This window comes from Haliotis asinina, chromosome 12, assembly GCF_037392515.1.
Source record: "Haliotis asinina isolate JCU_RB_2024 chromosome 12, JCU_Hal_asi_v2, whole genome shotgun sequence".
NCBI classification, from domain to species: domain Eukaryota; kingdom Metazoa; phylum Mollusca; class Gastropoda; order Lepetellida; family Haliotidae; genus Haliotis; species Haliotis asinina.
In genome coordinates this window covers 46,767,404-46,794,419 of record NC_090291.1, presented here as the reverse complement: position 1 = coordinate 46,794,419, position 27,016 = coordinate 46,767,404, and the positions used below count along the sequence as shown (strand labels likewise).

Below are 27,016 nucleotides of genomic sequence, written 5' to 3'. Positions count from 1 at the left end.
ATTTTTTAAAAGGACAGCTGATGTTAACACATCTTCTCGCGATACTTTTTCGTTCTTTAACATGTTTTGGGAGGGAATGCCAGGGTGTACCATTTATTCTTTCATTCGTTCACATATGTACTTTCATTCTTTTTCTTTATTTATTTCATTCATTCACATAATTCTTGCTCTTGATTCTTAATATAATTCATTCATTGATTGATTCATTTATTGATTCATTCATTCATTGTAAAATTCCGACTGATACAATAAACTGGCTGAAGTTCTGTTAAACACAACTGAAGTTGCTCTGGGAACGAGCCAAGTCACTGTGTGCGTTGGAGCACAACGCGGCACGCGTTAAAGGGGCACTGATGCGGAGCAATTTCCGTGAACTGGGGGTTTCTTTTGTTATTGCTTTTCTCCCGTGAGTACCCGAATAATATCCCAGAATTCGTGACTGGTTCGTGATCTCTGCTACGCTTCCCACATGCGCAATTGATAGTTTATGTGTAGACTGATCAACAAAGATGAAGTCATTTTACTTCGTTATTATGAAAACAAATCAAACACCTTGAAGTTTACTCATCTGCCAGTGATATAAAAAACCGATAGGACTGAAAAATAGCGAAGTCAATGTAGGTCTTTACATTTTGTAATATAAACCTAATAAGTACCTTGTCACATTTGTATGCATTTGGAAAGTTAATTTAAAAAAACGCACACCGTCTGCTAATACTTACAGTGAATTTCTAAGATGATTTTAATATCTAAACATTGTGCAGATTGCCAACGCGAATCATGTTTCCTAGTGCATGTTTTCTGTAATACAGATTCTGCTGAATGCTACAATAAAATAAATTAAAACAAAATGCAAACATTAAATTTAAGACAGGCGAAAGTTATAGCAACAATGTCAGGCTATTACCTCGTTCAGGAATGTATCCATTAATATCCACATAAAAGAACAATATTCCATTCATCTGCAGCTGGTAAATAATCCTGTTCTATGTCATGTGTCTTTCAACAGTCTAATATGCGAAAAAGTGACACATCGTTTGAGACATTTTCACACTGGTGTACATGTATATACAATCTCACTGGTCACCCAGGACAGCACACCTGGCAACTAGCTGTATGATGTGCGCCATTAGTTAGCCAATAATGAGCAACAATCAATCAATCAAGGCAGTGGCGGTTAATTCTTTGTAAGAGAGATGTAGTTTTTATACTCGTACTTTACGACAGGGTGTATTCAGTATAGATTATGTAAATCTACACTCATAAACACAAATCCGCTGTAGAAGAAATTAATCAATCAGTGTGTTATCGGTTAATCCTTTGATCGATGTTTGTTTTTGTAACTCAGCTGATAAACCCTCTTGCATCACTTACATGCACATATTACATAACATGCAATACATTTGCCATTACAGACCTTAATCTATAATGTTGAGTATTTACTCCAGACAGGAGAAACGCCAAATGGGAACCTATGTCGAGTTATAAATTCATTAACTGACCATCAAGTAAATGATGACAAATAACACGTGTAGGTTCATACCATTAAACGCGAGTTACAGCAAGTAAGATGTAATCTCTGTGTCGCATGCAGCCTGAAAACACTTTTGGACCGAAAACTGTTTTGAGGATACCAAGGGAACCTCGTTTTTACATAAGAAATGCACAAAGGTATTTGCTGAGTACTTGGATAAGTGGGTAAAAACAAGTTTGAGATTTCTCTACCAATGTTTGCTATGACAGCTGGGCCAACCCTCAAAATTGTCTAAATATAAAGCTTTGCAATCTTTCTGACTTGTATGAAACAAATGGCTTGCTACCTGTACGCAGACATCATATTTTCACGTGACATGATTAAATATCGAGGTGAAAAACACAGAAATAGGATCAAATTGGATCAGTCACTATACCATCCAGGCATCAGAAAAAATACTGCTGGGATATTTTGTAACAATCAGACAAGGAATACTATGGATATTTTTAAGTTACGGCATGTGATGGGCATCCGGCATCCTCACTTTTTAGGGTGAAGAAATTCAGCTAATGTCGACAGGAGCCCAATCCCTTTGTCCGTCACGGTGGAGGGAGTGGGCTCTGCCCATCTTGCCGTTTGAATTCGTAATTAGACCCTTGGCGAGAATCATTAGTCGCTCAGCATCAGTGCCCCTTTAATATTAGTACAAATGGTACAGAGAGCAAGCGAGTGACGTATCCCTGCAGGCTCGCTGACAAGGAACTTGTATGTGTGGCAGGGTGCTTAAGGCTTATCTTTCTCTACATTTTTAAGGTATAGGGGAGATTTCTGATACATGAAATTGTGTCCCAGTTGCGAGATCGATGCTACGTCAATCACTGGATTGTCTGGACCGGGTTTGTTTGCGTTAACATCGCCGTCAAGTAGTTGGAACATTGCTTAGTCGGAATGACCTCTTTTTTACCGCAATAGGCAGAGAAGGAGCCCAGTTGAAAGTGTATACGTAACGCGTATTTCTATTGGTTGAATATAAATAGATTTACATCATAGCCATACTTGGGAACTTACAGCTTAGCTTATTGGTTGTATGCTTTCCATGCGTTCAATCATAACACTGGGGGAAATGCCTGCCTGTGCATGTTAGAAGTCTGAGACATGCATTTAAAGGTGCCGATTATCCGCGAAGTCGTCACAACAGTACGAAGCCTGTTAGGGGTGAGACGCACCATTTCAACGATGCGGCCTGTTTCCCACTCCAAGAAAGAATTACCAGGATCTGACAGCGACAAACCGAGTGGGTTCACTTTGATAACTGTAAACTGATGTTGAGATTGTATTTTAATAAGGGTGTTATCGATGGAAGTAGATGAGATCTATTGTCAATGTACTCGGCTTCGAAACAAAAGATGCGTGCTGACACATCAGAACCTCAGTGGAACTGATGTCAATAAAGGAGACTTACTGTTAATTGCAGCAGGTTGTTGAATAAGGATTCTCCTTGTAAAAAATACCTGTTTTTAGGGTAAGAGTTCCACCCGTAACCCCCGCTCGAAAAGTATTCTATTTATTAGGATTATTCCGATGTTTCAGAATTAGGTAATGATCTTAGGGTTAGGGCTAGGATGTGGTTTAGGAGTTAGGGTAATGGTTAGTGTTAACGAGTTTTGATAAATAATCATCTGTTCTTATTTGTAGAATCATGAAATTAAATGGGGGTTACGGGCGGAAATCTTTCCGCTTTTAGTTACAATGAATGTCTTTAAATAAATAAATGAATGAATAGTTTTATTCATTTAAGTCGCTCGAATGGTCAATGGTCGAAGTCACACCATAAGAATATGAGCATTGTCAGTTAGGATTATAAATTCATGTAAGATGACAGATTGGAAACAATGAATGTATGTGACAATGTTTTATATTGTCTTGGTGATATATATAAAAAGTAAGTACATGAAGGTACACACACACATACATATACCTTCATGTACTTTCATTCCATATGCCTCCATGAAAGGATTTTTTTTGTAAATGATGAACATATATGAAGTACAACTCTCAGATTCCCAGGCGGTCCTGGGGTTTGAACCCAACTGAACCCCCTCCTTTCACAATTCCTGGATCCGCCCATGTTGTAAATGTTTCTATTTGCGGAGTGGTGTTCTGAATAATATTATTGAAATGCCCAGGTATTTTTAAAAAATTACAGTAAAGGACATTACATGGATGCTGACTTTCCAAATCAAAATTGTAAAAACTACCTGCAGAAATGACCTAACAAAGAAGTCATTGATGTTACAACCCAGCTGTGACACTGATGAGAATAGGGATAAAGTTTTATCTTTTAGCAAAGAGCAGAATTTAGAAGCATGTTAACTATTTGTTTTTCATAGTGGAGATTTTTCTGTGTTTTTAGATGGCATCACGATTCAGCATTCACTGGAAGACACATCACCAAAATCAAAATACACAGTAAGTATACAAAGTGTTGAGCTGAAGTTGTGTAAAGTAGATAACTGTTTACATTTTTCCTCTGTTACACCCTGTGGTCCAGCCGTTGTTGCCACCAATCCTGCCTGCCAGCCTCGTTCTAGATGCTATTATGCACATGTTACAATGGATTGTGTCGTGAAACTAATTAATACCCCTGGACGGAACGAGATGTGTACAGAAGCATCAGCAGAATCTTTATCTTAGAATCCTTGATTATGCTTCAACTGGTAACTCTTAAAACTGAAGCCCCTTAATGGGGCAATATATTCATTAACAGTTAAAGATGGTTGCGATACAAAGTGAGTTGGGCCTGTCACCATGATAAGATGATGCACACCTGTGGTACCATGTAGTACCTGTATTATCAATGAGCTTTACAGCCTTTGTTTCATAAGCATCATTCTGTCAGATTTGTGTAGTATCCTGATATTAAGACTCTTTCTTTGTTCTCCCAGATATGCATAGAGGGCAACATTGGAAGTGGGAAGACAACATTACTTGATTACTACAAGGACAACAGCCTGATTGAGGTAAGACATCTCTGGTCACTTAAGGCTAGAGGTAGAAACCCGGTGTTGGAAGAAAGGGAAACGTTCACTTGCTCTGTACTGTCAGTAATGGAGAAACCTAACTCTGTTTGCTTTATGCAGATCTGAATTCAAAGATGTTTATCATGATATGTCCATGCTTCTGTTTTCTGAGGAATTTACTTTGATATTTATAACAGCACCAAGAAATTAAAATAATATGAGATTCTTTACATATATTTTATTGATGCCTTGATTGCAACAACCTTTGAAGGTCTGGGTTAGAATATTGGCCTTCAGTAACCTATGCTTGTTGCAAGAGGCGACCAACGGAATCGGATGTTTAGGCTCGCTGACTTGGTTGACACATGTCATCGGTTCCCTATTGTGCAGGTAGATGCTCATGCTGTTGATCACTGGATTGTCCAGTCCAGCCTCGATTTTTTATAGACCTCTGCCATAAAGCTGAAATATTGTTGAAGGTGGCATAAAACAAAACTCACTAACTCATTGAATGCAGCGCTAGTATCGCTCCATATTTAACATGTTGAAGAAACGATAGTTGGAAGATGCAAATCAGGTTGTAGTGCATGATATAATTGTATGAGGCCAGGTATAAAAGTCAGCGATCTAACCCACTCAGTCACCACGGCTAATGGAAGTGTGACAAGTGGAAGTCGGTGTGTGCTTGTGACTAGGCTCCTTGACCACACAGTGTGACTTCAATTCTTGGATAGAACTAACCCCCAAATTGACTAGAGTATGGCCTTAGCGGAGAGAGTGTGTCCTTAGCGGAGAGTATGTCCTAAGCAGAGAGTATGTCCTTAGCGGAGAGAGTATGTCCTTAGCAGAGAGTAAGTCCTTAGCGGAGAGAATATGTCCTTAGTGGAGAGTAAGTCCTTAGCGGAGAGAGGATGTCCTTAGCGGAGAGAGTATGCCTTTAGTGGAGAGAGTGTGTCTTTAGCAGAGAGTATGTCCTTAGCGAAACGTGTATGTCCTTAGCAGAGAGGATGCCTTTAGCGGAGAGGATGTCCTTAGCAGATAAAGTGGAATCTATTTAAAAGGCATTTATGTATTCACAGAATGCGAAAACACTCTAGTTTTGTGATGAAGTTCAACATCTCATGTACCGAGTAGCTTTAAAAGATCAAACTCTGTAAATATTTAGCAGTCAGACTATTATGAGCATAGAGAGGTTCAGGTGGCCTGTGACTTGACCACGACTGAAAGGAAATGACTTACACATTCTTTATCTTGTAGGTATTTCAGGAACCTGTCAACAAGTGGCGGAATATTAAAGGGCACAATGCTCTGGTAAGTTTACAGCAGTTCAGGGTGCTGTTCAACTAACAGATCTTATCTAAGATCAATCTTAGCAAGTCACGCCAGTTTTACAAATGATCTTAGCTGAAAGTTACACCTGTTCCACGAACTGACCTTGTGCCATCCATAGACTGTCTCAATCTTACAATCTGGAACTGCATCTAGATCTATAGTATACATGTTTATGGCTACAAGACAATGGGCATTGTTCCTACTTCAAACTGATTTTTGATTGATGTGGTGTGTTGCTATGTTTGGCATTAACTTTTGAAACACAGTGAAATTAAATGTGTCACAGAGAAAAATGTTATGAGATCTGGTGACCAATTATTCAAGATATAAGTACGACACAACCTTTAGGACATTACATCATTGCTATGAGTGTGAGTGAGTGAGTAAATTTTAATTACGCTGCTTATAGTTATATTCCAGCAATATCACAGCATGGGAAACCAGAAATTGGCTTCACACACTGTACTTGAATCCAACCTAGGTCTTTAGCATGATTAGTAGACGCTGGAACCATTGGGCTACCACTCCCATGATTTCCATGAGGCCCCACTCTTTATGACGGCAATGTTTCAGTGCTATGAAACAACTATTTATCACATACCAGGGTCTGATGTACAGGGACCCATCACGGTGGGGGTTAACCTTCCAGACATACGTCCAGCTGACCATGCTAGACATCCACACGAGGGCCCAGGAGAAACCCTTTAAGATGATGGAGCGGTCCATCTTCAGTGCCAAGTACTGCTTCGTCGAGAACTTGCACTTAAGGTATGTAGCTCAGTGAATCAGTGAGTAAGTAGGGTTTAATACCAATCTGAAAAGTGCTCCTCTTAAGCTAAAAGTCTTGACATGAGTGAGTGAGCTGGGTTTATTACCAGTCCAAATGATATTTTACTTACCCTGATAATCTTGGCACGAGTGAGTCAGTTGGATGTAACACATCCTGCTCAGCGTTCCACTAGCTTCAAGGTTGGCAATGCAGGTATCACTCCATGAGTGAGTTGAGTTTAATGCAAGTTCGAACTATATTCCATTTATTTCTGTTTGCATAGCACAAGAGGTGTGACAGAGTGAGTAAGTTGAGTGCCAGTTTCCACACTGCAGAGAGAGTTCCATTTAGCTTGGTCAGCTTGGCACCAGGTTTTACAGTCATTTAGTCCAGGCTTGAGGTTGTGTCCGTGTGTGCCAGTTCCCTTGAAGAAAATGGGCTAGAATTGTCCAAGTGCCTGTTTTCCTTGTGATGCAGGCTTAAACCAATGTTTCCGTTGCATTAACATAGAATTTTTGTTGCAGTGGGAAAATGCCTGACATTGAACATATTGTGCTGACAGAGTGGTTTGACTGGATTTTGAAAACACAAGACTTCAAAGTAGATCTCATTGGTAGGTGCCTTCAGAATTGTTGCAATTATTACATCGAAAATATATATTTGTAATAATTTATACCTTTTGCATGTATAGTAACATGTAAGATCCAGGATAGAATTGTCTTCACCAAACTGTGCTTGTCGTAACAGGCGACTAACGGTATCAGGTGGTCAGGTTTGCTGACTTGGTTGACACAGGTCATCAGTTCCCAGTTGCGTAGATCGATGCTCATGTTGTTGATCACAAAATTATCTGGCCCAGACTTGATTATTGATGAACCACTGCCGTATGTGGTGCAAACAAAGAAACCAACTTTGTCCTGTGAGAATGACGATGAGCATTTGTGTTCCAGTGTATCTACAGACTGATCCAGAGATTCTGTATAAGAGAATACAGCATCGACACAGAGCAGAGGAGAAAAGTATCCCACTGGTATGTAGAACATTGTCACAGTCTGGTGCAGTCAGTTGACTTCCATCTTCTACCAGTTCTGAACATGTCATGTTCAATAACAGTTCTGATACATTACTGAATTATATTGGTGTTTGTATTTGTGTGTTACATTGTTGATAAAGTCGTGGGTATTTGTTGTATGCTGTTTGTTCTTAACAAGTTGTACTGAGACTGGCACTGTTGTACACGTCATGTGAGAATTGGTTGTTTCTGAGGCGATATACTTGCTACGTTATTGTGGAGGTTGCTGTTTTTGTACGAGTGAATAAACTGCTAGAATTCCTGTATACAGAGACTGATAACGTTGTACTTGTAGTTATACCAACACTATTGTACTTATACTGACATTATTGTACTAAGACTGACATTGTTGTACTAAGAATGACACTGTTGTACTAAGAATGACACTGTTGTACTAAGACTGAATTTGTTGTACACAGGAGTACCTGGAAGCTTTACACAAGCAGCATGAAGACTGGTTGATACACAAAAAGTACCCGTGTCCAGCTGAAGTCCTGGTCAGTATCTAGCCACAACAATAACCTGTTCCTCCATACAGCTGACATGTAGTCGTCTGTCAGCAGTATTCATTTCTTTGTTGTTGTTGACAAGCACACTTTGTCTTGATTCTGTCTTAATACTGTCAGGAAGGGGTTGAGTCTTGTTGTTAAGCATTCACTCGTCACGATGAAGATCCTGGTTTGATTGCCCACATGGGTGCAAGCCCTTTGCTAGAAGGGACAAATACTGCTCAATGTGGCATAAGTCTAAGCTAACTCACTATTATGCTGTTTATAATTTTCTGTCTACACCATGGAGGCAGCTCAAGCCTAATAGCTAAAGTCAAAGTTATTGTGATGATTGTTTATTAAATGAACTTCTTATCTTCAATTTCAAAAATAGTGAAATATGAGTTGACAGACAACAGTATAGACTATCGATGGACTTGATCATATTGTTGAACATTGTAGGTATTGGATGGGAACCCAGGTATGGAGGACATGGTGAAGATATACGAGGAGAACAGGTCGCGGATCCTTCAATGTGCCTAGTAACAGGACCCAGTGGCCCTAGTAACGGTCAGATGTCACATATTCCACAGAGAGACTCTAATGTGCCCTGTGTGGAGACGACAGACTCCATACCTCAGACAAGCGTGTGTGCCTCAGTATACAAAGGCCAGTAAGATGTTCTGACATCAAGTACTGTAACAACCACTAGGTCAGTAGACACAGAAGGAAATGTGTTCCTTGAATACAAGTGTTGTTAGACTTTCAACAAGTTTGAAGAGATAAGCTTTTGATTCAAGGATCAAATGTATGTTTTATGCTTGTGTGTGATTTGTTCAGTATCTGGAGTGGATGTTTACCTGCAGAAACAGACTGATGTGTGTCTGTTGTGCTCTTTGCGTGAGATTCATTGAATGTACAGAGTGTATGTGCCGAGCTTTACGACCGACATCAGTCTAGATGACCTGGGTGCTTTAGTAATAATGGTGCTGTGTATTGTTCTTAAAATAGGAACATGATTCTTTTTTCAGTTCTGAAAGGCAATAGAAAAGTCATGAAATAATATGTTCAATTTAAGGCTTTATTTCTACAAAAGTGCAACTTAACAGTTATCAGATATAGACTACGCATGCTATAAATCAATTAATCTGTAACCTGGTACATCTGTCAGGTAATGGGGTTGTTACTGGGTGTCAGGGATTATTTTACAGTTGGAATCACTATATGTTATGTATTATGCTCCAAGTGTCAAAATATGTTGACCAATCATGATGATGCTATTGCATTTGATGTTGATTCTGAAACAGGCATTCCTTGGCTGTTTTGGGCATGAATTAAACAGTGGTCATTATGGAAAATAGACAGATTATATACCAATCATAACCTCATCATGATCATTATAATCAGTTGGTTAAACACATTTCGCATGATACAAAGAAATTCACTTGTCTTATGATGGCAAATATATCTGCACAAGTTGAGAAAATTACAAATAGTTTTAATTTTGTGTTGATATGTTTTATATCAGAAGAAAAGGGGATGAGATTTCATTTATCAATAAAAGTCTTTCTTCTTGACTTCTCAATCAAAAACATACATCACTGAACACTGTACTGCCATTAGACTTTACAGTGCAGTGATGTCATAGCATTGCAATATTGTCAAGTTCATGACATAATGGCATTGTCAGGGCATTGTACAAAACCTACCTTCACCGAGCCAATATTGTTTGATCTCACACAAGCAATATCTCTTATCATTTTTTATATAATATCTATATTATATGTCTGTTCTTTTTCCGAGTCATCACAGCGGCTGAGGTTTAAATTATATGTCATCTTTTAGCTTTTATCCTGCCCTCTGCCTGCCTGAAGTATCTGGATAGATATAAATTAACCAGTGAATCTGTTAATAGTGAATGTATTACAATGTATGGGACCATGGCTCGTATAACACTGAAGGGTGAATGGTAAATGTGGTTGATCCTCGTGTTGCAGAGGATAGAAGTATCAATGAATAAAGAGTATGGAAATAACATATGTCCTTATCTTCAGTTTCTCAGTGGCAGTGGGTTTTCTGCCACTTATTCTGTACAGTTATACTGTACTGCAGTGTTGTGTATTTGGTGGGAAATGCGTGGAAACATTTCAATTGCTCAAAACGTCGGATATTTGTGAGTCTTATAAAAAGTTTAAATCAGATAAACAGACTATTAATTGTTACACGTGGTCTCGCCAATACGTATTTTGTTTTGAAGTATTCTGTTTACCGTTTACGGTAGCTTTGGCCATAACTTCACCGTCTTATGTAAGGTGTTGATGTTGAACAACCAACCCACTTGAATGAGTATGTTGATATTTAGTCTGTTTCATAACATCTCAAACGAAATCTATGGAAATCTTATAAGAACATGTTAACTTGAAAAAGTCCGCAAAGCCTTGCTACGTCGTGCAAACGCAAACAGAGGCGTTTTCAGAATCGCGAGCGCCCGATCCTGAAGTAGGCTGAATGCCTGTGCCCCCATGAGCTCCCGCGAACCATCCTCACAGCTCCCTCGTCAAGCGAACAAAGATGGCGACCATGTTTAATTAAAAAAAACAACATCCAAATCATCATCATTAGTTAGCATCCACCTGACGAAGGGGGAAAGGAATAGCCAACACATGTTGTCTAAACAATAAAGCAGAAGTTGACATCCATAAAATTTTGTCTTATACATGTTTAATGTCATTCGTCACCACTCCCTCACTGGGATTGTTATGTAGGTGCGCGTTCGCCTGTAGGGGCGCCTAACAGAGTAAAAACTGGCTCCCGGCTCCCTTTGAGCGCGCTAACGTTCGCCAGAGCTAAGCGTATATTGCTTTATGCAAGACGGGACACAGCTTAAAAAGACAGTATTGATCGACGAGCGGCGAAGAGGACCTTACTTTAACTGGTATTATTGTATGCAGGCGCGTTCGCCAGTTTCTGAAACTCCACAACAGCGCTTTCATGGGCGCGTGTAACATTGCTACACTTATCTCTACAAAGGATTTTCACGGTAGCAAATTGAACATGTGAAAAATATGTCTACTGTGAATACATGTATGTCCAGTAAAGTCTGTTTAAAATCAGACGTTTTCCGACAAAAGCGTCAGAGGTTATATGTCTTATTTATAAAAAGACATAGCTACACCAAAGTGTTTGAGTTGGGGATGTAGCTCAGTGGTAGAGCGTTCGCTTTGCATGTGAAAGGCCCCGGGTTCGATCCCCGGCATCTCCACCATAATTTTTGGTTTTTTTAAATTTATTAATAGGATTAAAATAAATTGCCAAAAGACTAATCAGTGAAAATGCATTTACATATTCCGGATGATTGGTGTTAAAGCCAGTACATTTGAACGAATAACGGGACTAAGGAAGGAAAGGTGTATTTTCTCGTTCAACCAAATTCGCACTGACATTTCTGGGAAGTCGTCTTTGCTCTGGTTGGATGTTGGGACGCCTAAATAGTCGGCCTCGCCCTCCCAGGAAGTCATGAAGATCAATCTAGACCTACTAGAAACAGTTTCTTTCAAGCTTCTAAATTGTTGTGCTACGGCATACGAGTTGTCCCTGAAACACTTTCAAAATGTATATAGAAGATAATCGATAGAAGAAATGTCAGAAAATAATAACTGCAAGGGAGGCGGGAGTTCATTCGCACGAGTCCATGATTAATGGGAAAGCAGCCCTTAAGAAACTGAGCCACCGGAATTCTCGTTCGTGACCAGATGGTGGGGAAACGTGTATTGGGTGTCCCCAAAAAGTAAACCGGCTTTTGACTCGTATTTTCTCGTGGATGGATACACCGAATGTATCACATCGTTTCACAACGTAACCCTAGGATAGCATCAACGAGGCTACAAGATATCTAAGACATTGGCTGCAAATTAAGCGAGCATTGTCGAATTCAAAACACCACGTAAAAAATGTTATATCAAGGGGAAATTCACTTATTTCAGTTTATGTTCAACTAGACGAAGCCGTACGTTTCTTTCAAGCAGAAATGCTTGTAAATATGTCTTTCGCCGATATCTCCTCCCATGTCATAATTATCCTGTCCTACTCGTGGAATCAGCAACCAATCTCTGCATGTTTTGTATACTTGTTGATGATACCCTAGGGTTACTCTGTGATTTTTATATAAATTTAGTTTCTCTACCGCAGAGAAAATACTTGTCAAAAACCGGTTCACCTTTTTTTTTTGGGGGGGGGGGGGGGGGTGGGGGGGTGGTGTTTAAAACTTGACAGATGGCGTTAAAAGGTTTTGGCAGTGTATGTGTGATATGATCAGTGTGCTAGATGAGTTAAACATAAGCAACCTGTGAATATTGTTGTGAGGCAGTGTTACTCATCGTCCCCCAAGTGCTATACATTGTTACAGTTGGCATTCAGTGGGTAAACCGTGTGATCGGAATATAGACTTGCGCTACATTTAGACAGAGAGACATCCACCGTGTTCTCACGTACATAAATTATGGAGAGATCTGGAATGAACTACAAGAAGTTGGTTGCCCATGACAACAACGGAATGGATGTTATTTTTCACTGTAAACTATTTATAACGTTATTATTAACGCCATGGGTCTTCCTTCGGGCGTACACATTTAAGTGGCTGAGTTTAGTTTTACGCCGCACTCAGCAATATTACAGCTATATGGCGGCGGTCTGTGAGTGAGTGAGTGAGTGAGTTTAGTTTTACGTCGCACTTAGCAATATTCCAGCTATATGGCGACGGTCTGTAAATAATCGAGTCTGGACCAGACAATCCAGTGATCAACAACATGAGCATCGATCTGCGCAATGGGGAACCGATGACATGTGTCAAACAAGTCAGCTAGTCTGACCACCCGATCCCGTTAGTCGCCTCTTACGACAAGCTGAGTCACCTTTTATGGCAAGCATGGGTTGCTGAAGGCCTATTCTACCCGGGACCTTCACGGGTCCGGCGGTCTGTAAACAATCGAGTCTGGACTAGACAATCCATTGACCAACAACATGACCATCGATCTGCGCAATAGAGTACCGATGACGTGTCAACCAAGTCAGCGAGTCTGACCATCCGATCCCGTTAGTAGCCTCTTACGACAAGAACAGTCGCCTTTTATGGCAAGCATGGGTTGCTGAAGGCCAATTCTTCTCCGGGACCTTCACGGGTCCGTACACATTTAAGTTGGCAGGAACTACACTGTTCAGTGTCAAAGTGAACATACTAATAACAATACTCACACAAAAGCTGATTTATTTCACTACAATGAAATGTAAGATTTTCATGCGTACAAATGAATCGAAAGATTCATGATCTTTCAGAATGTGCACGGTTCCCATGTGTGAGACTGTGGAGGGAGTCAGTGTCGTGTGTGGCCACTGCGAACCAGTATCACGGCTTCACAGAAGCAATAAGACGCCGAATTAGCGTCACATGTTGGAGATGTCTGGAAACACGAAAGTTGTTGGCACTATCTTGTTGAGGTAGCTCCAGCTTCCTACGAGTCCACTAGCATTTTGAGCTTGTACTTCCGACATTTTCACCATGTTGAATACCACACATTATCACAATTCGATCTGTCTCACAGATACCACCCACAGAGGCTATCAGCACGGATAAGTGAAGAAAGCCCGACTGCACGTGCAGTTCTTGAGACATGCGTTTTTGGCGATATGCTTAAAACGCCGTTTGCACGTTGACGTTAAAAATGGTACCGATTCACTTTAACAAACATCTTCTGAACTGTCCTTTGCTCCTACACCAAGTCTGCTGGGGGTATCTTTTAAGCCTTAAACACTGTTGCTTTAATTACCTATGTCAAAAACGTTTTAACAGTGTATTTTAGATCACGAGTGTTTATATCGGGCCATGTCGTAATGTTTCCATGATGCGATGATGATGATGAAGATGATGATGATGATGATGGTGATGATGACCGGTAATTAATATCCAGTGATTGGCAAGCTGATGGTAATCTAAATGTGGCGTGGCAGCAGTGTTCAGTTCTTCCTGTCAATAACGTTTGTCACTTAGTGAGATACCTTTATGACGTCTAGCACACACTCATACCAAACCCATACCATTACTGAACCACCAAAGGTTTGACAGGCTTCTTTACGTCTCCATACATGGCAAGGGTGGTTAGTAACGGTTTTCATTAGTTCAATGAAAAGACCGACTCCCACTTCAATATGTGGGAGAGAATTTGCTGAATTTTTATGTCTTGCCTTTGTCAAGAAAAATTTAACAGTTTTAATGTCTTTCAAATCAGATCAGAAAACTGTAGTATTACTAGTACGCATTATGCTTTTATGAGACATATACCCCAACGTGCTTCGCAGGTGAACATACAATCCATAACTTATTTTGTGTTTCACATGTGCTTTCCAGTAATGCATTCATTAAACAAGTCACACATCTCATTCGTTTGATATTATCACAGCAGGAACTCACCATGAATAACCGATTTCCAGACCACATCATACCCACCCATGAAGGTCCCGTGGTAGAACAGGCCTTCAGCAACCTATGCTTGCCATAAAGGGCGACTAACGGGATTGGGTGGTCAGACTTGCTGACTTGGTTCCCAAATGCACAGATCGATGCTCATTTTGATCACTGGATTGTCTGGTCCCGACTCGATTATTTACAGAAAGCCAGCATATAGCTAACTCACAACATCACAAAAAATGTACAGCACACCTTGCCACTCTTCATATCAAACATTGGACCCCATGGGTCGGTTATACCATGGTAATCACAAGGCTGACATGACCCATATACCAATGGTGTTCCCAGTGGTATTTCACGACCTCCCTTCTGCAGCAGTCAGTTGTGAATGGTCTTATGATGACAAAAAATGTTCTCAGATTGAGAATTTATTTACATAATTTACATATCCAAATACATACAGACCAAAAAGAAATTAACAAGCACCTGCATGCAACACAGAAACTGATTCAAACATAGGTATGTCTCAAGAACTGACAAAATTGATTTCCACAATCTCTCATTGGGGCTAGTAAAATTTGCTTTTTATTTCAATGACATAAACATCTTTCTCAACTGACACATTACATGAATAGCTACAGAAATAGCTGATGTATTATAACAATGACGATGGTCAGTCAGTATTAGGCAAGTGATTCTGATCCACACAGACTGTGAAGCCTGTTAATGTCGCATCAACAATATTATGCTAATGAGGTAGATGTACAAGACAACACCATCTTCACACCAGCACTTCACAGACATTAACTTGCCGAATATTATCATCCTAAACTAGCATCCACTTGCATGTGACCAAGTGATATCTCCCAGGATATTTGATGACATCACAATGCTTTACAGACAATTTTGACTTAGATTTTTGATACTATTGCTCAGGTAATGTCACCGAAACTGGTTATTTGAATGTTTTACACAAGAAAATGGTATGAAGAGTGACTTTTGATGAAAAACCACAATGTCCTTTTACACCAAACATATCAACACAAGGTGAGTATTTATTAATCAATTTATGCTGATGCATCCGGTATCGAAAGACACAAAGAGGTATCTATATTGTAAAAACTAGCCCATAATGTTCGCAGATAATAAGATATTTCTTCTCAGTTGACCGGCAGTACATGTCTACAAATTCCTCCAAACATGCATCAATTTCCCGTAAACTTCACTACAAACATGGCAGCCAGCCAGCAACTTACACAGGAAGTTACTTACATATTTCAACCAAACCAAAAATAACTTAACAATATATATTAAAACTGATCTGTATGGAGTATGTTCACTTCAAGGTTTTGGCTTGGTTCTGTATCTTGCTGGTGAGGGACTGCACGTCAATATTGCGGTCAATCTTCAAGTACTTTCCCTTCTTGATCTGGACCATGGTCAGCCACTCAGGTGCGATCTCCAGCAACAACTTGATGTGGGCCTCAACTTCACCTACACAAGACTTAAGCGTTTTACGGACTGTTTGTTCTTAAATGTCAGTAAGAAACATTTCAGTTATATAGCAGTCGTCTGTAGGTCTAGAGATTTGATACTGTAAGCAACTTTTGGTAAAAAATGAAAAGGTTACCAGCTTACAGTTACAGAGCTTGGGAAGTTTCTTTTTGAAAGATACATGACACAGCCCCACGCTTTTGACGTAATGTGTAATTGGAAATATATTTAGAATATGTAACTAAAGTTTTGCATCACTGTAAGCGATATTCCAGCAATACCACGGCAAGGGCACCAGAAATACGCTTCACACATTGTACCAAGTGACAGCAACTTATCTACCCCAGCCGCCCCTCAGAATGGTGTGAAGTATCGCTAGTCTATAAGTTAACTGGAACATATCAATATGAGTCTAAAGTAACTTCAGAAACAGAATGTGTAAACTTACCAGCAGAAATACATGAGCGAAAACTATCTGCTAGCTTCTGGATGACTGTCTCCTGAGGAATAGAGGGCTTCTTCTCCGTCACAAAATAACTATAAGTGTTAAAGAAATTAGTATCGAATAATGGTACATGTCACTTGTAAGGCACATTAGCTGAAATGAGCTTTCTCTATGCATCAAAACTAAAACATTAAACCAGGGCTTCAGAAATTCTTTCAACAGGTGTATGTAGTCCTTATTTGTTCAACATAGAAATACTGGAAAATTTTCAAGTACATTTCGAGTACTGAATGGAATTTATTTACTAATCTTTTTCATTGAACATATGCACAACATAGCTACTCTTGTGTAAACAGGTCAATAAACAAAACAATACCTTCTCAGATAAAATGCGTTTGTAAATGATTCTAAGTCTGTACATCCCTGCTGTGGTGTGTATCTGCTGTTTTCAAAATTTCATTCCTACCATATCATGCATATTTTTTTACACATGCCAATTAGGCCCTCATCTGACCTGGAGCCCTGTTAAACTAACGCAGTGATATTGTGAGAGACAATCTATTTTGTGCAAGGTCAAAGGTAAACATTGAACTAAGTCATTGGAGCCTGACAACCTGAATCAATTTAGGGACTCATATGAAAAACATAGGTTGTATACACACATGTACACGTTTCCTGATTTGAGAGAAAGGATACGCTCTAACGATTCTGATCATGTCTGGCAGTCGACTCATCATCCTCTTCTTTCTGTCGTCAGCTGGATTCCTCGTCAACGCTGCCTCCAATTTCATGGCCTCCTTGGCTCGGATCTGAACACAAGTGGAGAAGTTTTCATTGAATGAACTCTACACAAGCTAGAAATGAGCAGATTTGTTACCTACAGTAAAGTTTGAGATTACTTTCAAACATGAGGAAACATGGCTCATAGCAGCATCAGAACAGCATCAGAATATAGTCGCATAAATTAGACTGTCCATGAAGACCTTTATTACAAATTTTGAATCTCTAATATAAATCTTGGGACATTATGTCACTACTGACTTAAATATTAACACATGTGACAAATTCTAATACTGCAGTGCCAAGGATTTCAAACTTGGATCATGGCACCATTTCAACTGATAAACAACCATATATAAGGCTTAAAAAAAAAAAAAAAGCGAAATGTTTCTTGAGCATTGACGAGTCACTTTTCGGTGTGTGCGTAAAATGTTTTTTTTAGTGACATTTTAAAAAAATGCTGACTTAGCCATGTCTAGATCATCCATTTATCCACTATGAGAATGAGTGTGTAAGAATGAGTGTGACAATCTATAACTCAATAACACATAACTTCCCAAGTTGTGTGTTCCTTCCACATTTAATTCTATGCAGCCTAAAAGAATTGTATTAAACTTCGACTTTGACCATACTGCCAAAGCCGCAGATGGACCCTGTGAAGACAGACCTAGTTACTCCACAAACCATACATCTATAGATAACGCAGACCAAATATATTTAATTACAAAAAGTAACAAAGTAAGTAACAAATGTACCCACCCTCTCAAGCAGTGATGATGGAACACCCTTCATGGCTGGAGCAGCAGAGCATGCTGGGAGGTTCGTCTCTTGTTTCATTTCAGTTTTTACTGGTAACATCGAGTTTTTGGCCACATCAGTAAGTGCTTGTTCCACCTTGAGAAAGACAACATTATGTATGCACCATGGGAGGGCAGGGACTTAACTGGGAAATATAAGCACTTGTACGGCAGCAGAAGTATTGTTTATGTGTTAATATGTCTGATGTTGTTTTCAGCAGTGTTTTATTTGATTACTCAGTCTTAAAATGACTAGAGTTGCAATGAATTAACTATGACGCAAAAAAGACACACATCACAAATATTGGGTGACAAAAGTGAATATTGGGTAAGTGAGTGAGTGAAAGAGTGAGTTTAGTTTTACGCAGCACTCAGCAATATTCCAGCTATATGGCAGCAGTCTGTAAATAATCAAGTCTGGACGAGACAAACCAGTGATAAAAAACATGAGCATCAATCTGCGCAATTGGGAACCAATGACATGTGCCAACAAAGTCAGCAAGTCTAACCACCCGATCCCGTTAGTCGCCTCTTATGACAAGCATAGTCGCCTTATATGGCAAGAATATTGGGTAAGGATTGTAATAAGGTAACAGTTGATGTGATCTTCTTATCTTCAATGAAACGATAAACTAAATGCCTTTGGTGGTTTGACCGCAACAATGACCATTGGTCATATTACTTTCAAATAAAATATGCAAGGGTATGGACAACTCTGCCTGACTTGAGTATATTTCATTTGGTAATGGTATACGCCACTTTCATGAAGAACACCAAAATGTTAATACTCCCTTTTTACATATATGAGAGCAGGTGTAATTTAGGAGAGAGTGACAAAGGCATGGAAATGTGCCAGTCACTTCGGATGCTGTGGGGCGAAAAGAGAAGGGGGGTGACCTAGCTGGGAGAGTGATTTTATGTTTGCTTCAGGAAGCAAAGTGATTCAAGTTTCCATGTTCCATTCGAATGAAAGGAACATAAGCATCTAGCAGACAAGGAAAACTTTCATGATTATTTGATTCTAATGATCATAAATAGTTCACAGAATTTATGAAGGAATATGGTTTGACTTGACCTACAACTGACAACCTCAAATACCCAGGGATATGTAAGTTTCACATAGCATGACCTCCAAACAATGATTAGAAATATGTCCTGCTTTAAAAACAGATGTCTTAAAAGTAAAATATTCTGAATCTAGATGTTTTGGTCTCAGTAGTAGTCAAGTTTCTCTTACCTTTGGAATCAACTTCCCTCTTGAGGCCTCAAGGACGTCTTTGGCTGACTGGTACTTATGGACATTGGGAGGCTCAGGTAGGGGAGACAACTCAACCTCAGGGACCTCATCTACATGGAAGTTTGGGTGCCATCTTGTGATCTTACTCTCTGGTATGTTTAGTGGACGAGACAGGTTGGCCAAGAATTCCTGTAGAGAAGAAGAAAAATTGTCATCAACAAATCAAATATGCATGTCATTAGAAGGGTCAGTGGTCCTTGTTAAGTAAAATATTCCATACAAGAGCAAATCAACACTGTGCAAAAATCGGAAAAACACTTGTGTTTGTTGGCATAGGCGACTACAGGCTTAACATATCCTAATGAGGAATATGTGAGATCCACCTCTTGAAGGGCGAACGTGCATGGTTGTACTTTACTTTCTGCAATATTTCAAAAAGATGTTTTGACATCTGAAATGGGCTCAACATATTGAACACACATGGTGGAAATAGGCCAGGTTTTTCAAGTTAATTGTCCAACTACTACACCACCACATAACACAAACCATATTTAGATAATACAGTAGGCATGAAATTTCAATAACATCTGTGATTTTGTGTTACCAAGTGGGCATTCAGCAAACAAACCAAGTAACTTAGAGGCAGCCTCTTAACCAGGATGAGAAGATTTCTGTAAAACTAGACCACAATATTCATCAGCACATTTGAAGCAGTAAGTTGTACCTGATGATGTTGTTTAACAATGGAAATCAAGCCATTGTGGAAGGTCTGCCTCCTCTGCAACAGCTGGGTGGCACTAAAGGTCAGTTTTCCATCCTTGTTCCCCAACTTCATATTGCCACCTGTGGAGCAAATTAAAAGGGTCAATAGGATCTCCATAAGAGTCTCACACATGATGTGGATCCAGGGACAGAACACATTAAGTTTTCTTTGATTCAACAATACACAAATAATTTTCCAGGAACCATTGTGTGTGTACACATATTTATCGCCAGCTTCTTTACTTTTCTTGGACATTGCAAGATTCATTCAAAAACATGCTGCTGTGTTAGCTGGCCCCACTTCACATGTTATGCACATTTTCCTGAGATTTTCCCAGAAGCCCCACTTTCTCAGTTCACTTCTGTGCCATGGGGTTAAGCCCAGCAGATGACACAGTATCAACAATACATACTTTTGTTTTATTACTCATTTCAAAACAACTCTTTTCATGTCACACAGTAACTCTCACAGGCTTCAATATTTCAAGTTCTAGTCTAGACAAGAGGGTAATATTTTTTGGCAGAGGAAAGTTTTCAGCTTTGACTGGCAGGTAGACTGTGTTTCAGTGTTTCTAATAAAGAAGGGAGATCCTTCTAGAGAGAGGTGGATGTGAAAGAGAAGCAACCGTGTCCAAAGATTTTCAGTTTAAATAAATTTGTCAACATTGGTCTTGGCATTTATAAGAACCAAAGATATATTCAAAGCCCACTAACCTGATCAATGTTTGAGTCATGTCAAGGTTGCTTCCTCACCTGGATTTTCACTCAAGTTGGCTTCAACCGTAAGCTGATAGTCGCTCATTTTTTTCCCATAGCACGGGACTCTCTCCTGGCGATAGTGGTAGGCACTTGGGTAGACATGTTTTATCTGTTGGACGTTCTTCTGCTCAAAGTTCCTACAACCAGGATATGCAACACCATCAAATCTAAAGTCACATTTAACAGGCAATGATTCAGTAAAATCTTTGCTCTGTTCATATAAAACCTGGTATCTAAGATAATGGACACACTTTCCAACGTAAAAATCAGTGCTCTTGTGTGCCCAATCCAAGACAAGCACAGGTTCCACATTCAAACTCACATTTCCAAAAAATGTCACAGGACATGACCAACAATTAATCATACAGGAGAGAGAAAATGAATGATTAATATTCATTACTGATGTACAGTTTCCACACTGTTGTTCCAGTACATACCGTTTTGTCATAGTCTGCACAGCCACCTTCAGTTTGGAGAAAGTGCAGATCTCACAGCGGTTGTGCATCATACTGACGACGGTGTCCATGCCACGGAACATCTCCATCAGCAGCTTGTACTTGTAGGGGAAGGTCAGCGAAGGGGGAGCAGGACTGGCTAGCGTGTGGTGTCGCACGTACGCTGGATCCTTGGCTTCACTGAAGCAGCAAAAGCGAAGTGACAGAGTGAAAAGACAGTTAAATGTACTTGCATAGCATGTCAGCTTCACTTGGGGTGAAATTTGGCAGCTTTAGAAGTCACAGTCAACAGATGTTAAACTTGCTCATGTAAACGAAAAAAAAAACAGGGTTTAATGGAGAACAAACCATGAACAGTGAAACGATGTCAGAAAATTGCACTGTTGGTAGATCAATAGTACTGAATAAGTCATCTACACTGAACACAATAAATACAGCACAACTACTTTTAAAATCTAAACATCAATTTGAGTTGGAATTTAAAACTGTACACATAAAATCTTAAGGAAATTGATATATGTGGAAACGAACAGGAGCATGATTCTGTTAGATTTCATTACTCTAATATACTAACAACTTACATGATACCAGATATACACATAAAACTACCAGTACAGCAGCATGTCCCTGGAAGTTGAAACTGGAATCCACCTCGTCTTTAGAAAATCTTTCTGGTAGACATAGTTGATACCAGTTCTACTTCCTGCTACTGTGATACAGAACTGGGTTTGTATAGGGATATATTTATTCAGAATAATGAACAGATTCCTCACCCCTTCACTGGACTGCTCTTGACAGGGCTTTGTTGGATCATTGGCTGTTCCACTTCAACTTCAATGTTGTCAAACTTCTGGAGCTTAGGGAGAGGTTTCTTGAGCTGGTTTAATTTCTTGTTCATGTCCGACAGTTGGGACTTCAGTTCTTCCATCTTGCCACATTTCTTCAGTCTGGCTTTGATCTCAGCTTTGATCTGCTTCTGTAATGTCCACATGTGATTACACGCAACTTTTTTCCTCAACCCATCAAAAGCCTTTCAGACTGAGACGAACTATATTTGGATATATTGTTAAAATTCAGCCTGTGTGTCTTTTTGTGTAAACAGGCCATAATCAAGAACCTGAACCTGGAAACTGCCTGAATATTTGTCAAGGACTCATGAAACAATCCATCAATCTATACTGTATGCAACAATCTACACTTACACTTACAGGGCAGGCTAACCATCAGATTTAGTTGGCGGCACTAACAACATGCAACAAAGGCTGCAACCTCACCTGAACTCACCATTGGAATTACATTTCAAATAAATAGTATTGAATGAAACAATAAACTGAGTAACTGCTCACAAGATAAGAAGTAGCTTGTGAGGCTCCTTGAGGCATTAGTATACAGTACCTTTTTGAGCACATCACCTGTTGTCTCAGGTGACAGATTTCCAAAATGTACATGAAACTAAACCTGTGGATGGTAGAATCATGTACTTATGTCTCATTATTGGCACAGGTTTTGACCACACATGAAAACCTTTTTGTACATACCTCCTTTGCCTTTGTGTCCCCATGCCCTGACTGCATCAGCTTCTTGCACTTCTCTATGGCAGCCTTCACATTGGGGGAAGTGGGCACGCTGGGGCTCTGGGACTTGGTAGGGGTTTTCAAGGAATCAGGTGTCACAGGAAGTGGTGATATCATCTTCTCTGACAACTTCATGGATGAAACAACCGTGTTCACATCCACTGCAGACTGAAACAAAAGATCAATATTAAACAACATGAAAAGACTTTCACCCATATCCCGCCTATTATTTCATTCTAGTCAAATCATATGACGTGAATATATATTCCTTATCTGATAAGGATGAATTGAAACACATTTCTTTAAATGTAACTGAACATACTGAAGGATAAATCAAACTTCTAATAAAGGGACACTCAAAGGAATTACATAGTTCCTATTTGTTAAAATTTGGTGTGTGTGCATGCGTGCGTGGGCACAAGTCTTACCTGTTTACCTGTAATTCATTTGGACTTTAAATATGTTATATCCCATTATATACATTATATCCTGCAGAATCCCCACCCACCAATCATGTGACAGTTGATGGCTGTTGTGTTCATTTGGGCCAGAATGCAGTTTACAGCACCAGCCTGCAATGCAGGGCAATTACCTCACTATAGCACCTCTAGTTCAGCTACCTAAATGTCATGTTTCTATCAAGGCATACATCGATGTTTAGCGTCCCAACCTAAAATAAGGTTGGAATGCTAACCGTCGGTGTATGCCTTGGCAGGAACATGACATTTAGCCATGTTAGCTAGCTGAACTATAGCACCTCCACCTTTTACGATTCTTAGGATTAAGTTTAACTAAAGTATCCTTTACAATCTTTAGGGTTTGTTTAAGGCACTTTTATGATCCTTAGGGTTTGGTTAGGCACTCTCAATAATGTCTATGATCCTTAGGGTTTGGGTTTGGCACCATGTAAGATCCTTAGGGCTAGGGCTCAGACAGTAAAGTGCAGTATTCCCTTCATTTGTGCCTCACATGCCTTGCATATCAGCCTGTTCGAAAAATAGTTCTGAGATTTTGTGGTGGTTTTCGGCCACCGACACATGCCTAGTAATTAATCAAAATGCTTTCGGCTAGTGTGCAGTGTACCGGGCACGCTACCCGTGGCCTGCTGAGCGCTTGCTAATGAGCTCTATCCTTAGCCCTTGGACACCCCCCTTCTACATCCTTAGTCCTTGGGCATCCCCCGTCTAGATCCTTAGGGTTAGTGAGTAAAGGTTAGGGTTGGCTTACCTTTGGTGTGAATGTATCCATTCGCAAAAATCGGAAAAAGTGCGCCCAGTAAAGTGCTGTACTCCGATGCTTTCTTAATTTCCCAACAAAGAAATCAGTCATATTATTCTAAAAGGTACCCCTAGTAACAAAAACATTACAATAATATTATCCAAATTTCGAACACAATCTCACCGTGTTTTCAACGTTTGATTTCTGACACATCTGTAATCGTTTCCTTGCATGGCGTTTTGTTGAGGCAGTGGGGGCTTCTTGAGTTTCTTTCTCTGGTGTATTTTCTTCAGTAATATAATCATTTTGGACCTCCTTACGTGACCTGCGACTTGCCGCATCTGCACTAAGACGTAACTGTTTCGTTGGAGTGCTGTCTGGGCCGTCATGTTCATCCCAGGCTGAGGGGACCGCTTCTGACGATTCATTTTGAAAATTGAAAGACAGAGGTTCGCTGTTCTTGTATTCATTGAACGGGGATGAGAATATATCAGATATCTTAGGTTGACAAGCATCGTTTTCAGCATTTCTGCCTTTCCTTGAGGACTGCCGTACCGATTTTTGGTTGCTCTTCACAACCGATTTCGTCCGTGCGCTTGTATTTGTTTTCGTGGTTTTCGTACACTCCACTTTTGTCTCTTCCACTTGTTCCGAAATCTGTACATTTCTGCTAACTGCCTGTTTTAAAGTTGAAATGTCATCATCTGTTGTGGTCAGTTCCACTTTTCTCCGTTTAGTGGCATTGCTGTGACGCGACTTCTTTTTGCTTGGGAAAAACTCACTGACTCGAGTCTGCGCCATGTTGGATGATTAACTTTCCCGCGGCCCCTGTCACGTGACGTATCTCCACACGAGCAATTAAATTAAAATTCGACACTATTTTCTTCAATTAAAGGTAAAGAAAATGCAGACAATGGTTATTGTTTCAAATAAAAAACGATTTGGTAAATCATTTCTAGGTGCGTCCCACGTGATCTACAAAATGGCGGAGAGCCTGAATCCTTTCGAAGAAACCGATTATATTGAGTCTGAGATACAATACACTAGCACCGAAGAGCCTGTAATCTCCGAAGTGCAAGTAATTCCAGAGTCAACAGACGTGTCCTGGGATGCGATTGCCACTAAACTTTTAAAGGACAATTACATTTTGACAGCTCTCGAGTTACACACTGAGCTTGTAGAATCGGGAAGAGAGCTTCCTAGATTGAGAGACTACTTTTCTAATCCAGGCAACTTTGAAAGAACAAAAGAGGACACGCCCTCACCGACATTACGTAAGCAGAGTTGATGTTTATTCAGTGTGTCTGTTTGGTCAGTCAGGTCGTTGGAGTTGAGTGTCTCTCACAACAGAACGGATTACTATGACAACATTAGCGCCTCAGTTCACTGAGCTGAGTGAAGGCAGTGTCTAATTAGACTTCTCACAAGGGATGTCATTTAAAAAAGTGTCAAGTGACGTTATTGACAGAATTTGATTATGAAAATAAATGTCTAATGTCAGAAGGTGCCAAATGCACGTCCTTTACAACAGACAATACATACACAGAAAAACTAGTGACAGTCCATATGGTTTATGCATTTTTATTTCCGTAACATGCACACAGAACGCATTTGTAGACAAGTCTTGTGACTTATATAAATACCAAACCAAGAATACATAAGTCACAAATGAGAAGTCATGGTAAAAATAGATGACAAATAAAACCAGTGATGGAGGTATTTCGGGATGAGGAACAAACTACATATGCATTTAACGTTGACCTGTAAATCTTTTTGTCTGTTTAATGAAATCATGAAAGGATGGTGAAATCATGTGACTTCTAAGGAATTTCTGTGTCATACTGTCTAACTACAGTTGTGTCAATTTTAGATAAAGTGAAATCCAGGAGCACCATACCCTAAGATGTAATATGATATTTGTTTGATTTTTGAAAAGCTGTTTGAACAAAGTTTGAAATTTGTCTCCTATGTTGCTGAATTAGCATCACACAAACTATGAATCCTGTAGTAAGCATGCTTGTGTGAGAATAACATTTCATTGTGTATTTCTAGTAATTCTCTTTCCATGAGAACAAATCTCAAATTACTTGAAATAAATTCACACAATAATTTATTCAGTTTAATGAACAGATCACAGTCACATGGTCATGCTGTAATGTTAACAATTCTTCTTATCATTGTGTTCATTCAAGAGGCAAAAAATCATTTGTCATAATATTTTCAGGGACAGCACAAATCATTTTTTTCTCAGGTTTTGTTTGCTTCAATAAAGGAATTTTTTAGCCAGTTTGAAAGTATCACCAATTATATTTGTCTAATGAAATGTTAATTTACCATTTCACCAGCTTTGGATGATATATTTACCAATAAGTGAGCCATGACGTATAGTAGCTGAACCAAACCATGGTGTATTGGTTAGTGAAAGCTGAAGGCGTCAGGTTTCAATTCCCAGCTGCATCATACCAAAAGATGTTAAAATGTGGTACTTGTTGTTTCCTGCCTGGTGCTTATCTTTATTGGGTACAACAAGTACTGATGGGCTCTGTGTCAGTATGATATGCCTGAGTTGGGTATTCCTACTTAACTGGAGCATGGTATCTCAGTGAACTAGCATTACAAAACCAGTTTAAGTCTGGATAGTAAGAGCAGCCACACATACACACACATGTACTTAATGATATGAGCGAAATGTTAAGTGAGATGCTAAGCCGTGTCACCTTGCCTAATCATTTAGTACTTTTCTTTGTATGATGATCAGTGCTTTTTGTCATTGTTATGCACAAACATTTCTGCCTTGCAACAGTGGTGATCTCTGTTGCTCATTGACTTCTGTCAAATATATTAGTGACTCCCATATTTTTCACTCCTGTTCATGAAGCA

At 39.6% G+C, this 27,016-nt stretch overlaps 3 protein-coding genes and 1 non-coding gene across 5 annotated transcripts in view; 3 read left to right on the top strand and 1 right to left on the bottom strand.

Moving 5' to 3' along the window:
• Positions 1-2,181: 2,181 nt before the first annotated feature.
• On the top strand, positions 2,182-10,194 carry LOC137258530 (thymidine kinase 2, mitochondrial-like). Of its 2 annotated transcripts, none has more exons than XM_067796237.1 (9): positions 2,182-2,768; positions 3,888-3,943; positions 4,420-4,494; positions 5,752-5,805; positions 6,431-6,594; positions 7,120-7,208; positions 7,546-7,625; positions 8,087-8,164; positions 8,618-10,192. In XM_067796237.1, the coding sequence occupies exons 1-9, from the start codon at positions 2,630-2,632 to the stop codon at positions 8,696-8,698; spliced, it is 816 nt and encodes a 271-aa protein (XP_067652338.1). In that variant the 5' UTR covers positions 2,182-2,629; the 3' UTR covers positions 8,699-10,192. The 2 variants fall into 2 exon arrangements, with proteins under 2 accessions (XP_067652338.1, XP_067652337.1); XM_067796236.1 differs by having other exon boundaries at positions 2,228-2,768; positions 6,476-6,594; positions 8,618-10,194.
• A 1,151-nt stretch (positions 10,195-11,345) lies between these two features.
• Trnaa-ugc (transfer RNA alanine (anticodon UGC)) lies at positions 11,346-11,417 on the top strand. The gene has a single exon. It is a non-coding gene; the product is annotated as a tRNA-Ala (tRNA).
• Positions 11,418-15,030: 3,613 nt separating this feature from the next.
• Positions 15,031-25,378, bottom strand: LOC137258993 (DNA replication factor Cdt1-like). Its single transcript, XM_067796695.1, has 11 exons — positions 24,320-25,378; positions 22,883-23,086; positions 22,118-22,320; positions 21,327-21,524; positions 20,884-21,026; positions 20,093-20,211; positions 19,369-19,557; positions 18,094-18,228; positions 17,251-17,363; positions 16,558-16,646; positions 15,031-16,109 (listed from the first exon to the last, which is right to left on the bottom strand). The coding sequence occupies exons 1-11, from the start codon at positions 24,935-24,937 to the stop codon at positions 15,952-15,954; spliced, it is 2,169 nt and encodes a 722-aa protein (XP_067652796.1). The 5' UTR covers positions 24,938-25,378; the 3' UTR covers positions 15,031-15,951.
• Positions 25,119-27,016, top strand: part of LOC137258996 (RAB11-binding protein RELCH homolog) — a 166,973-nt gene continuing 165,075 nt past the window's right edge. Inside the window, exon 1 of the mRNA XM_067796698.1 lies at positions 25,119-25,410. Within this exon, the coding sequence (XP_067652799.1) occupies positions 25,119-25,410 (292 nt within the window). The remainder of the gene's footprint in view (positions 25,411-27,016) is intronic.

Bases quoted from the DNA above. Each gene is read 5' to 3' on its own strand.
- LOC137258993 (XM_067796695.1), bottom strand. From the start codon at position 24,937: ATGGCGCAGACTCGAGTCAGTGAGTTTTTCCCAAGCAAAAAGAAGTCG. The intron at 21,525-22,117 runs GTGAGGAATCTG...TTGCTGCTTCAG, and splicing joins AAGAGCAGTCCAGTGAAGGG to TGAAGCCAAGGATCCAGCGT. The intron at 19,558-20,092 runs GTACAACTTACT...TCTTCTCTACAG, and splicing joins TTGTTAAACAACATCATCAG to GAATTCTTGGCCAACCTGTC.
- LOC137258530 (XM_067796237.1), top strand. From the start codon at position 2,630: ATGCATTTAAAGGTGCCGATTATCCGCGAAGTCGTCACAACAGTACGA. The intron at 5,806-6,430 runs GTAAGTTTACAG...ATCACATACCAG, and splicing joins TTAAAGGGCACAATGCTCTG to GGTCTGATGTACAGGGACCC. The intron at 7,209-7,545 runs GTAGGTGCCTTC...TTTGTGTTCCAG, and splicing joins CTTCAAAGTAGATCTCATTG to TGTATCTACAGACTGATCCA.